The sequence below is a fragment of the Mchenga conophoros genome, linkage group LG16 (genome assembly GCF_057382185.1).
Source record: "Mchenga conophoros isolate Kocher_MC1m ecotype Shallow Benthic linkage group LG16, M_conophoros_male_GT1.1, whole genome shotgun sequence".
Lineage (NCBI taxonomy): Eukaryota > Metazoa > Chordata > Actinopteri > Cichliformes > Cichlidae > Mchenga > Mchenga conophoros.
Window position 1 is genome coordinate 6873411 of NC_140541.1, and position 13443 is coordinate 6886853.

The window sequence follows — 13443 nt, forward strand, 5'->3', positions numbered from 1 at the left end:
TTCTTGAGACATTAAGTAAAGCACACCTCAGATTGCTTGTCACTTGAGCAAATGCAAATACACATCAGTGTAGTGTTTTGAAACAGATGAACACATGACAGATTAGATAAGACATGTCAAAATGAACATATGAAACATGACATATTTTCTCTCTTTTCCAACAAGACAGTTATCTAGCTTGTACAGAACAACGCAGGTACAGGATAGAGTGACTTTAAGTTTCCCAATCACTTAGTCTCTATACCTGGCAGGGCGTATTATTGCTCGGCCACTGCGTGTGTAACATGTGGGTGTGTTGTCCATACTTGCAGGACTAGAGTTTTGTGGGGTGTCATTTGCTGGTGGCTCCACTGGCTCTTGGGTGTGAACGGACAGTTCATCTGGGTCCATGGGTGTGTCCTTGAACAGACTTGGGTGTATTTTCCTCAGATGTCTCCTGTTCCTCCTGAGCACTTTACCATCTGGTGTTTGCACAGTGTAGGAGCGTGGTTCCTCTCGCCGATGAGTTACAACAGCTGGCTCCCAACCGCGCCTTGTTTGCATGTGCACAGTCTCGCCTGGGGTCAGAACAGGCAATGGTCTTGCGTGCTGATCATAGTGGCGTTTCCGCTTTGATTGCAACCTGCGCACTTCGTTGTGAATGTTCTGTGGGGTTGACTGCCTCAACACAGCACTGGTGCATGGCAGGGTGCTGCGGAGAACCCGTCCCCTCAACATTTGTGCAGGTGACACACTAAGTCCTGTGACTGCAGTGTTCCTCAAAGACAACAGCACTAGATGTGGGTCTGTTCCAGTCCGTTCGGCTTTCTTAAGTGCATGTTTGACAGTCTTTATGGCTCGCTCCGCCATGCCATTCGAAGAAGGAAAGCCGGGACTGGAGAAAGTTAGCTTTATCTCCCAGGATGCTGCAAACGATCTCATCTCGTGGCTGGCGAATGGAACATGATCGCTCACTATCTCTTTGGGAATTCCGTGTCTTGCGAAGACTGATTTCATCTTCTGAATCACAGAGTGTGCCGTTTTGTCAGGTAAGTTAAGAACTTCTGGATATTTTGATAAATAATCCACTAACAAAAGATATGGATGATCGTTCAGTTCGAAGATGTCTGCTCCGATTTTCATCCATGGCACCTCTGGAATCTGGTGTGGAATAAGCGGTTCAGCCTGGTTCTTTGGCTGCATTTGCTGGCATTGTTCACACTTTTCAAGCATGGTCTCTATGTCGCGTGACATGCCAGGCCAGTACAGCACTCTTCTTGCTTTGGCTTTTGTGCGCTGCACGCCTTGGTGGGCAAGGTGCAGCTTCTCCAGGATCACACGCCTGAAGCTTTGGGGTATTACGATCTTGTCCCCGATCATAATAATGTCATCGTGGAAACTGATATTGTGTCTCATAGGCCAGTAGCTGTGGAGTGTTTTGTCTAAACTCTTCCTTCTGGGCGGCCATCCGTTGAAGTGTCTTTCGCGCACGGCTTGTAGTACGCTGTCTGCTGCCACTGCTTTTTTCAGGTCACACAGTGTTTTCTCGCTCAATGCTGCTGTGGCCTCCAGAGCATACACAACTCTTTCATCATTTGCGTTTTCACTCACGTTTCCGTCGTCACTGGTAGTTGTGGCACGTGAGAGTGCGTCGGCTATGAACATGTCTTTGCCGGGGGTGTACGTGACGGTGAGATCATATCTCTGTAGTTGTAGCAGCATTCCTTGTAGCCTCGCCGGTGCCTTGCATAGCGGTTTGCGCACTATCGCCTCCAGGGGTTTATGATCAGATTGCACTGTCACTGGTCTTCCATAGACATACTGGTGGAATCGTTTAGCGGCAAACACAATGGCTAGCAACTCTTTTTCTATTTGTGCATACCTTTTTTCTGTGTCTGTGAGTGCTCGTGACGCATAACACACAGGTTGCCCTTCTTGTAATAGGCATGCGCCCAGCCCATCTTTTGAAGAATCGGCCTGCAGTGTTAGTGGTTTCTTGTGGTCATAAAATCTCAACACTGGCGCTTGTGTGAGCGTCGACTTGAGCGTCTGTAACGCTACTGTGTGATGTGGCTGCCACTGCCACACTGTGTCCTTCTTGAGTAGCTGTCTCAAAGGTGCTGTGAGCGATGCTTCATTTTGGATGTACTGTGCCAAAAACTTCGTCATTCCCAGCTGACGCTGAAGGCTTTGTTTGTCTTCTGGAGTCGGCATGTCGACAATAGCTTTGATCTTTGAAACATCTGCTTTCTGCCCTGCTGCTGTGATGATATGGCCCATGTATTTCACTGTGTCAACTTTGAACTGAATTTTGTCCTTGTTAAACTTCACGTTAGCTGCTCTTGACCTTCCATGACCTTCTGCAGGATTTCATCGTGTTCGTGCTCTGATGTAGCTGCAATTATCATATCATCTGCAATGATAAATACACCAGGAATGTTGCCGAAAGTCTCACAATTCTTTTGTTGAAAGACCTCGCTGGCTGATTTGATCCCGAATGGGAGTCGGAGGAAGCGATATCGGCCCCAAGGTGTATTGAAGGTACAGAGCTTTGATGACGGCTCGTCCAGCTTGATCTGCCAGTATCCATCTTTTTCATCCAATATGGTGAAGATGGATTTTCCTGCTAGCTTGCTGCGAACGTCCTCGTGTGTGGGAATGGAGTAGTGCTGGCGTTTAACTGCTTGGTTCAGATCACAAGGGTCCAAGCACACCCTTAGTGTTCCGTTCTTCTTCTGTGTGGCGACAAGACTGTTGACCCAATCTGTAGGCTCATTGACGGGCATTATGACATCTCTGTTTTGTAAGTCCTGTAGCGTCTTCTTCAGTGCATCCATTATGGAGAGTGGCACGTTCCTGCATGCGTGAATCACAGGTGTTGCATTTGGGTCAATATGTATGTGGTGAACTCCAGGGAACTCACCTAAGCCTGTGAACACATCAGCGTACATCTCCACAAGTTCTTCCGAGGTAGAAGGTGGTTTAGCTGATTTCGGTACAGAGGATGTCATGGCAAGGGTCTCAACTCGTTGCACCAGATGGAGCTCTTCACAAGCTTGTCCACCTAGGATCGGTTTATCTGCATGGCTTGATACAAGAAAGTCAAACACAGCCTTGTGCTTCCGTGCTTCACACTCAAGAGACACCACACCATCTGTACGTATGCGGGCTCCACCAAAAGCTATGAGTACAGTCTTTGTGGGCTGTAACCGAGGCATATCTGGTAACTTGTCATAAACTGATCTGGGGAGCACATTTGCGTCCGCACCTGTGTCTAGCTTGAAGGTGAGTGGTACGTCTCCGATTGTCACACTTTCATGCCATTTGCCAGTCTTGTGCTTGTCGCTGGATACCATGCCGATGTATAGTGAATCGCCATCAGTTTCAATGTTGTTAATAGTTTTTGTTTTCTTGAAGTGTCTACTCTTCTCTGCGCTAGCTCTGCACACTTTTGAGAAGTGGTTATTTTTCCAACACTTGTGACATGTTGCCCCATAGGCTGGACACTGTCGGAATGCGTGTTTGTTGCCGCATTTGTGACAAACTGTTTGTTTGTCGTTGCTCAGTTTGTTTTTACTGTGTCCTGATTTAATGTATCCTGGCATTTTTCTTAATGCGTCCACTGACGTGTCTTGGGCTGCAGTTATTGACTGCATGGCCTGAATCTGTGACTTGGCCACTTCTGCTGATCTGCATATTTCTATCGTCTTGCGCAGTGTGAGGTCGTTGTCACGAAGCAATCTCTCTTTTAGTCTTGCGTCACTTATGCTGAACACCAATTTATCCCTGATCATGTCGTCCTCATTGATCCCAAATTCACAACTTTTACTTCTCTGACGGAGTTCCGTGACATATCTGTCCACTGTTATATCCGCCGACATTGGGTATGACCAGAACTTGTGGCATTCAAAAACAACGTTCTTTCGTGGACTACAGTATTCCTTAAACGTTTTCAAAATGTCCGCCATTGTCAGTGCGTCTCCGGTCGGGGTCACTGTGAGCGTGTTGTACACTTCAAGCGCTTCTTCGCCGATAGTGTGGAGAAGAATGGCTATTTTAACCTTTTCATCCTTCTCCAACGCACCCGTAGCAGTCATATACAGTCCGAATCTTTGTTCCCATCTGCGCCAGGTCTCAGATAAATTGCCTGTGAGCAGTAGCGGTGATGGTGGCTTGAATTGCTCCATGCCGTTAGCAATGGCTACTGTTAGCTAATCTACGGCTAGCTTACTCACGTCGCGGTCCCTGTTCACACGGTCTTGCCGACTTCTGACACCATGTTGTAACTTTATGCAGTGTTGCTCCAACTGCCCGTGTAGCGTGGGTTGTGGTCAACAATAACTTTAGACCAAGCACAGAGGACTGAGACGAGGCTATGGTGGAGGTCCGGACTTTTTACTCCATAAGCTCAGAACACATACAATAACACCGTACCACCTACTGGTGGGAGGTAGTAATAGCTGCTGCTTATTACAATATACCACAGCAAGTAGGTTTTCATCTTATTTCACTCTGCTGTGACTGAACCAGTCATGAGATCCACGTCATATTATGCAGTCCTCGTCATGTGCACATGTACATTACAAATTACAGTCATTTGATGAATTCGTTTTGATTTAAAAAAAAAAAAAATCTTAATTAGCATAACTTTAAACATTAAAATTGATCTCCCAGTCCCCTGGGTTTGTTTGCAGCACAGTGGCTTTGGGTGGCTGATCTGCTCCCTAACATCAGGTTATTGTTCTGATGACTGCACGTGCACGTTACAACATGCAGACGTGTAAGTGTGCGACCCAAGTGTAGGTTAGCATGTTAATGATGCAGAGGCCTGTGTTACTAGGCAGGATACACCGTCATTCCATTATCACTGATTAGGTGACAGAGTGTGTGTGCCAAATGTATGTTAGTATGACACACGCTGTAAAAGGATTAAAAATATGGGAGCCAAGAGTCGTGTGTGTGTGTGTGGCTGCAGAACGTTACTCAGTGTGCTTGTCGTACAGACTGCACTCACCGTGGGGGTCAATGGAATGATGAGTCTGTCTGTGGTCGAGACAGAATAAGTGCCTCGCTGTCATCTTTGCAATTCACAGAGGCATTTACTCACATTAAAGAGCGAGCACTAATATGTCTCACTCGAGTAAGATCTACTGACTGCTGGAACGAGTTAAAACAACACTGACATTTCTCTCTTTTCCACATTTCTCTTTTTTGATAGTGCTCATTACTTAAAGTCATTATTTTAAAAAACATGAGTGTATCATGATGATTTGAGCTGTTGCCAACAGCAAATCAGCCCAAAAAGAAAAATGGATATATTTGCTGAGAGCATGCCAGAGTGTATTAGAGTATTTATGAGCCTTTTTCCTCATGTAGTCAGATTCACTCAACAGTGTTTCGCCTAATGCAGAGTAACGTGTGTAATATCAATAGACATAAAAGATGAGTGTAGCCCCTGGGTCTGAGAAGTAAAACCAATTTAGAAGTGCTTATATCTGCACTGTTTCTAAAGAACAACAGGGGGCGACGTGGATTGTACATAAACCTTAAAGTAGCTATCACCCGAGTAACCGCTGTTCCAATGAGTTTATCTCTCAGTCATTAGTTTTGTGTCTTCTTCAACATGGTGTGATATTCATTTTGTAAATTATGGCCCCAGTTTTACATAAAATAGACGGCAGTGCTTTCATGTAGTTTATTGAGCTTAGATAGAGTATGGCAGATAAGCACATATACTGGCCGTACAATGGAAAATAGAGCAAGGAAGTGAAAAACGGGCTGGAAAACCGAAGGCCGGGATGCTTGGCTGAACAACCAATGACAATCTGGCAAAATGTGGCCTTTGTTGGCCTATTTTTTTTCTCTCTTTCTCCCACATCGTTTCTCTTCTCCTCCCCTTTATCATTGTACAATGACTTCACTAATGTGTCACTCTGATATTTTCTATTATTCAACAAAAACTTGCATTGCAGTTATTACAATAAATATGATGATTGAATGTGTTTTTATTGTTTTATTGACCCACTCCACAAAAATGATGAAATCCTAAAATGTCTGTGCGCGCACACACCTACCTACAGATATCCAGTGCTCACTGAGATTCACTGCTATGGTCGGCTCAGCACCTACCCACTGCTAACCAGCTACCTCATGCTGAGAGCATTCATACACAGAGAGAGAGAGAGCTTGCAGCTCTGGATCTTCAGCTGAAGCCACATTGCCCCCTGCAGGTCGGTCGAGGTTTCATATAAAAGAGAAGGGAAATATTTTTCTTTTGAGATACAGCAATCACTGGAGTGATAAGGCTCAGCATACTATTGTCAAAATGTATCCAGTAGCATTAAATGGTTATAGGATACAGATGGACGGAAGAGTCGGGATGGCTGAGTCATATTAGCTCCACAGGCTCCATCTTGACTGGCATTGATTCATTTCTCAGGGACTGTGCATGTGTGGAAGACTGAAACCAAAGAAGGAAGAAAGGAGCCAGAAAGTCTCTTCATAGAGTTTTCTCCCGGCCTAGATGCAGTAACATATTACATGATGACATTAAGCAATGAAAGAAACATTTAACAAAATGTGGTGTTTGTAGCATTTTGTGCCATTTGGTATGAACAGTGAAATTGAACAGATGGCTGCGCTTCCTTGAGCTTGGTTCTGCTGGAGATTTCTTCCTATTAAAAGAGAGTTTTTCCTTCCCACTGTCACCAAGTACTGCTCATAAGGGGTTGTGTAATTTGGGGGTTTTCTCTGTATTATTTTAGTGTCTTTACCTTACAATCTAGAACACTTTGAGGTGACTGCTGTAATTAGTTAGTGGTTCATAAATATAATTGAATTGAACTGAAAATTGAAAATGTATTTTAGCAAGCTAAATTGCTCATTTCTGTTAGTTGTGAAGGCCTAGTTAACCAATTCCTTGATCAACCAGGTCTTAACTTTGGTAGCTAGGTAAAACTGATTAATAGAGTTAAAGAATGTGCTGAAGTAATGAATTCTGCAGAGTTGCTGTTGGGTTTGGTCCCTGGGAATGTAGTGTTCTATCCTAAACGATCTGATAGACCAAAATCAAACAATCTGGATGGAGACATTTCCAAAACAACCCCCAAAAACAGGCATTGATAGGTTGGAGATGTGCAACAGATGTCAAAGTATCCCTCAGTTTTGCATTAGCCTTCTTTACATGCAAACATGTGACCAGTAGAGCCTGTAGTTCAGGTGTCCCTTGAGCTTATATTAGTATGCTAACATATTTGGCAGGAACAGCGCTTCACCATTTGCCTTCTATCCAATAGCATGCTAACATTTGCTAATTCAGCTAATGGGCGTGCGGATGATTTTACTGGTGTTTGGTTACTGAAAGCAAAACCATCTAAAGAAGCTAGACGTGAAAAAATATCCCATCTATAGTTACCATAATTTATCCTGAAGGGAATGTTTCCTGAAGGGAATTCATGGCAATCGTTTCAACACTTGTTGAGATATTCCGCTCAAAACCAAAAAAGATCAACTTCATGATGGCATGAGAGGAAAAGCTGGTGCGGGCTTCATAAAAATCACTAACATGTGATCAGTTAATCATATCTATCTGTGACATATCTGATAGCATACAGTTTAACTTTGTCTCTCATTTTCCAACAGTGCTTTCCCACCAAGCTCCAGCAAAAGAATCGCAGATGCAAAGCTTAATAAAGATAATTCTGCTCTGTGGCTCATCTATCACTGAGGGGAGATTTATGGGAAAGGGGAGAGCGCGTGCTTCAGTTTTCGACACAGGAAGCAAAACACTTCTGTGAGTCTGACTGTAGAGTGTGTATTGCTGGTCCCAGAGGGTGAAGTAGAAATGGCTTTGTCTTTGACAGAAAAGAGCTGTTGAAGCGCCCGAGGCTCCTTCCTTTTCCTGTCTCCCTCTGCTGCTCTGCTCTCACTTTCATTCATCTTCTGTCTGTTCAGTGATGTTTCAAGGAAGGAAACAATACTGCTGCAATATGATTATGGAAATTATCAAAACAATAAATGCTTTTCCCCCCACTCCTCCTCCTTTAAAAGTTTTAATCACAATGAAAAGCCTATTGTGTGTCTTTAACTGCACAAATGGTAGAGTGAAAACTAAGAACAAAGTACGTCTGTTGTTTAGGGATGTAGTTTTAGTTTTAAGGAGTTTTTCTGTTGAGATATTGCAAACTAAACAATTCACAGCAATATCAGAAAAATACAACAGTTTCGGTGTGTGTCTGTGTGTGTTTATTCTAGTTGTTTGACTTCAGGTCTCTGAAGACAGACTCATGAAAGACGTGGGTTTAAGTGGCTTCTTCTTCTTCCTCTGCTCACAATAACTCTTTCCTTTCATCAAACTCCATTTCCTGTCCTTTCTTGGGCTGTGGGCTTTCTCTATGCCAATGGTGGGGGTAGATTAAAGTGGACAGACTGTATTACACTGAAACTGGTTTACTGATGCAAAGTAGTTCGGAAAAGGGAATAAAAAAAACAGGTTATGATTTGGGATACACAGCCAGCCAAAGGACAGAGGAATGGAGTTAGTTCAGGTGGGTTTAATGTGGAGGGATGGTACAGATCTGATCAAGAGAATAATTTAACTATGAATGGTTTGACATACTTGGCAAACAGCAATGGATTTTACTGGGAAGTGTCACTGGTTATGAGGGCTATTTTCCAGCAGGAAGGACCAACTCAACTGGAATAGGTGAGCAAATGTTGAAATGTTGCCTTTCAACTCTGGGAGACAACAGATCCTAAACTTAAGCACAAGGGAGAACACAATAAGCACCCAGCTGACACACTGAGTATGTTGACTATATGGCAGAGGCCTTATGAGGATGTTGGGAAGTGGTTGTGGTGGCTGAAGAGCAAGGAAACCAAAGACTCTTGTCTAAAGTGGAGACACGGCCTGCCCAACCCAAGCTGGGCCTAGTCACTGAGTTCAGTAACTATAGGTTAGACACAGTATGCTCTATATAAAGTAGCAACTGTTAGCTCGTCATGAAATTCCAGGCACAGCATAGTCACAAAGTCAAACCACAATGTCACAATGTCAATGCACCTGCACAGATTTTGCAATAGATTGCAAAAGAACTTAAATGGTAAAGATATTTCATACACTCAAGCATATAACCCTGACCAACAGTACAGGGACATGCTACTCAGTCATGTGGACTGAAGCTGAATAACATTTTACATGCTATGTTAGTAAATTTGAAGACAGCAGATCATTTCTGCTACTGTCTGCAATCTCATCTTCAGATGTTCAGAGGTGCATTGTGGGGGCACTGCATGCACCTTGTGATTGAAAAACTCAGTTACGTCGCACATAAAACAACTGCTGAGTGTAATATTTGCAGATGTTTGTGTCATATTTGAGAACAGGTGTGGGCTCCAACATGTTGGAGAAGTTGCCATTAAGAAGGTTTATAGTTTCCTTTCCACACTAGCAAGAAGATGAGGTGGCGTTCTTCTTCTGTTACCCTGGAATGCTTATGTGGCATTTCTGGCAATGCTTTTTCATTCATTTGCGTTAGCTTTCAGCTACACAAGCAGTGATTAATGGTATGCAACCTAGACTGACATGGTTGCATGCGGTTTTCTGTAACCTGTGTGTAAGCCAGGTGGTATCTGGTTGGTCTGAACAGGAAACAGAGTAACAAAAGGGCTCGCCACAGTGCACAAAAAATGTACCGAAGAAAAAAACATTCCAGATAAAACAGGAAAAAGCTGAAGAAGTGGCTGCTGTGGATGCTTTAATGCATAGTTTAGGATGGCATGGGGATTCAGTGGTTTTCACCATCACCTCAAAAAAAGAAAGTCCAGAGTTTTAATCCACCTGCAGACTGAGTTTGCATGGGCTCTCTCTGGGTACTGCGACTTCCTCCAACAGTCCAAGACGTCCATGTTAGATTAACTCACAACTCTAAATTTGCCTGAATGTGAGTGATTTGTCTTCTGTCTCTCCTACGACAGATATCCAAATTCCTGATGGAGGTAATGTTCACCCACATAAATACCTCCCTCTCATTTTTAGATCTGGACATTTAAGTACTTGAGTCATACAGTGAGTACTTACACATAATCAGGTGAATTTTATTGTATTTTTTCCTGTTGTTTTGGAGGGTTTCTCATTTGGTAACATGAAAACTAAATATTTTCTTCTTACAACAGAACTGCATTAGTCACATATGTGTAGCCTCTTTTATATCATCCTTTAATGTATTGTTGTTGGTATAATATTCTAGTGCTTTCATTGATTCGTTACACGGGAACACTGGAAGAGGGGGGGAAAAAAAAGTCTTCAAGCCTTTTAAAGATTTGAAGAAAACCTGCTGTATAAAAGAAACATTACCAAAACCCAGTGAGAGCATCTGGAAGAACATTCTGGAAGACAGAATCTGCTCGCCAGGCTTCTTCTTCACACCACAAACTCTCTGTATCTCTCACTAATTACTCCAACCCGTCAGCCTCTCCTGGCTGTCGTCATGGCAACCCCAGCGGTTTGGCTCCCTGGTTGAGGGAGGGGGGGGGGGGGTGCTGTTATCAGGCAAGAAGGTGAGATAAGAGTTTATTTCCCATTGAAGCAGATAAAGGAGTGGATGATCTTTGCAAACATTTAAACCACAGGGAAGCTCTAAAGATGTGTAAGGACTGAGCTGCTCTTTGAACATCAGTGTAGTTGTCTGATTTTTTTTTGTTGTTGTTGTTTATCATTTATATTTCTGCCAAAGATTTAGCACTAAGATCTTGATTTTTGTCATTTTAAATCAAATACACCTAATTAAAAGCAAAATAGTTCTTAAAATCTGCTTTTAGTTAAACAAAACTTGAGATTGTAACTTCAAAATCAGCAAACTTAACTCACTTTTAGGTCTTGGACTCAGAAAATGCTGTTGGATCGATGCCGCCCAGTATTGCAAGCGATGTGTAACAGACCACTTAAGCCATTGTTAAAACTGAAAAACACTAAATTCCTAATTTTATTTCATTAGACTTCAAACAAAAGACAAACAAGAGCTTTCAATAAGAGCAAATAGGTTAAATTCTTTAAAAATTACTGTCTGCAAACATATTCCATTACATATTGAAAAACAATCATTTTAAAAAAATTGCAGTAACAACAATTCTAGACTCGCATCACTGGACAAAGCAGCTGAATGAATCAGAGGATAATATCTGCTGACCGGAGGCCAATCAGAAGTGTCCAGCATCTTCAGCGACACCCGCATTCATCCACCACCATGTCCTGGTAATGCTGAAGCACCACATTGTCATTGTTGTCGTAGTAGAGCATGGAGATCGAGGAGAGACGGATGGGGACGCAGCAGGGCTGTGGCGTGTTCTCTGGATCCAAGGAATGCACCAGGGTCTGCAGGATGGCATGGTTGGTGCCGTTCAGGCTCTCACTGAGCGGGAACGGACACTCCCCGTGGCAGTAGTTGGCCATGAAGCCCTGCGGGGCGATGACCCAGTCCTGCCAGCCGACATCTTTAAAACTGATGTAGAGGCGGCGAGCTTTACACACATTGCTGGGTGTCACGGGGATGTGGATGGCGCTTCTCCTCTGTCTGGACCGACACCGATTTGGGTTGAGGGACACAGCCACTAGTGAGGCCTGAACCAACGGGAAGGTGAAGTCTTTTTCCAGCGGCAGGGAGTTACCGGGGTAAAACGGAAAGAACTCTTCCGGGTCTGGTCCGAGAGGGAGCAACTCTAAATTTAAGCCGTAGTTAGACCCCGGTTTGCGCCAGCTCTCTGCCACCGCTGTGAGATCCATGGTGATGGAGGTGGACTCGGGCTGCAGCTGGACCGACTGGGACAGCAGGAGTCTGCGGTTCGCCTTAGGATTAGTTCCCTTCAAAGTCGATCGGATCACTTTATAAAGAGAGGCACTAATGGCCTGGGACCCTTGCAGCAGCTGCACGGGACTGAGGGGCTTCCAGTGGAGCTTGATTTCCAGCTGAGCCAGAGATAGCATCTCCACAGGCTGCAGGATGGACATGTTGAAGAAAAGATGCTTCTCCAGGCAAGCCTGACAGCTGCTGCTCCAGCCAGACACCATCCTGCCTGCAAAACATCCGCCAAGACAGCAAGATTAACAAGGAACTTACAGTTTTTCCAGGAGTCAAGAGAAGAGTACAAGTCAGAGCAAAGAATGTGCATTTTGTTTATGCAACGGAGCTCAGTCTTCGCTTCAATAAATTACAGCTTCTGTCTCTTACCAGCATGAAATGCTTGTAACTATTTCACCTTTTGTATCTGAATCAGCTTTAATGAATAAATATGTGCCTAGCTTTGCAGAGACATGAAATATAGCTTGGCTATTGGCTATTAAAAGGCCAGATATGCTTTTTTAAAGGCTTAAATAGGGGGGAGTTCTGAAAGCAAACCTGGAAGGAATGTTAGTAAATTATATCAGAGCAAATCAATATTTCCATCGGTTTTTTCATCATTTTTCTTTCAAAATGTAAATCTAAATAACGAGTTCGTGCCACCGCTGAGTCTTTGGGGTAAACATAACTATCCCTGACACTCACACAAACACTCACTGTTGTGATCTCAGCCATCAGCAGCACTGCATCCTCCTCTGGCAGCATACTGCACACTGACAGGCTGACAGCCATGGACGATGTTCGATATTAAATCTCTTAATAGGCTTTAAATCAATTACACGTGACAGTCAACACAAAGGTTTCAGACATTTTTCATAGTGTCAGTGGGCTACATAATAAACTTAAAACAAAGTATCGATCAACCAATACCAGCGTTCGTATCGATAGTTCTAGTGCTTCAGCTCCAGCATCCTATGTTTTGACTAACATCAGCTTCTCCAAGTAGCTACCTTGGTCTTGGACGTATCTGACGATGTTGCCGCGGACTCCATACTCGGACACCGTGCAGGGCTGGCTCTCCAGAGCCTGGAGCTTCTCGGCCCTCCGGAACATCCCCCAGAGAGCGGAGGGGACATGGCGTCGGGGCTGGAGGCTCCCTGCAGGCCTCGGCCTCTCGGAGAGCCCTAGGGACCTCAGGAGGAGCTGCTCCTGCCTGTTTGTGTCCTCCACGGGTGAAAGGGCACACGCGCCGAGAAAACACACCGCCAGCAGCAACACAGGAGCCATGCCCGGACTTTCGGTTGATTTTGGACTCGGCAGCTCCAGAGCTTCTTCACCTGTAACCTTTAGTTTAACCTCACAGAGATCCCGGCGCGCAGCTGCGTAATCATGTTAATGAGAAGCGGGCGAAGATAAGCGGGGGGGGGGGGGGGGGGGGGCTGAGCTCGGGGGAGGAGGGCTGAGCTCAGGACAGGTCCCTTGAAATAACAATGACATTCCTGAATGAAGTCACCAAGCAGTCTGGAAACATCGCGCTGTTTACACTGTAAAATCAGCTTTTATTATATCCTCCATCCTGTTTATAGGCTCAGACTCACTTTCTCCCTGAGTCAAATTCACCAGGTAATTC

At 44.3% G+C, this 13443-nt stretch overlaps 1 protein-coding gene across 1 annotated transcript; it reads right to left on the reverse strand.

The window, feature by feature from the left end:
* Nucleotides 1–10927: 10927 nt before the first annotated feature.
* On the reverse strand, nucleotides 10928–13180 carry LOC146556176 (protein DVR-1-like). The gene is made up of 2 exons (XM_085249291.1): nucleotides 12824–13180; nucleotides 10928–12048 (listed from the first exon to the last, which is right to left on the reverse strand). Exons 1-2 carry the CDS (start codon nucleotides 13098–13100, stop codon nucleotides 11195–11197), a joined length of 1131 nt encoding a protein of 376 aa, XP_085105417.1. The 5' UTR covers nucleotides 13101–13180; the 3' UTR covers nucleotides 10928–11194.
* Nucleotides 13181–13443: the final 263 nt, after the last annotated feature.

What these genes read in the sequence shown, in the direction of transcription:
- LOC146556176 (XM_085249291.1), bottom strand. Translation starts at nt 13,100, where the DNA reads ATGGCTCCTGTGTTGCTGCTGGCGGTGTGTTTTCTCGGCGCGTGTGCC. An exon ending in CAGATACGTCCAAGACCAAG is followed by an intron (nt 12,049 to 12,823) that starts GTAGCTACTTGG and finishes GATGTTTTGCAG; the next exon opens with GCAGGATGGTGTCTGGCTGG.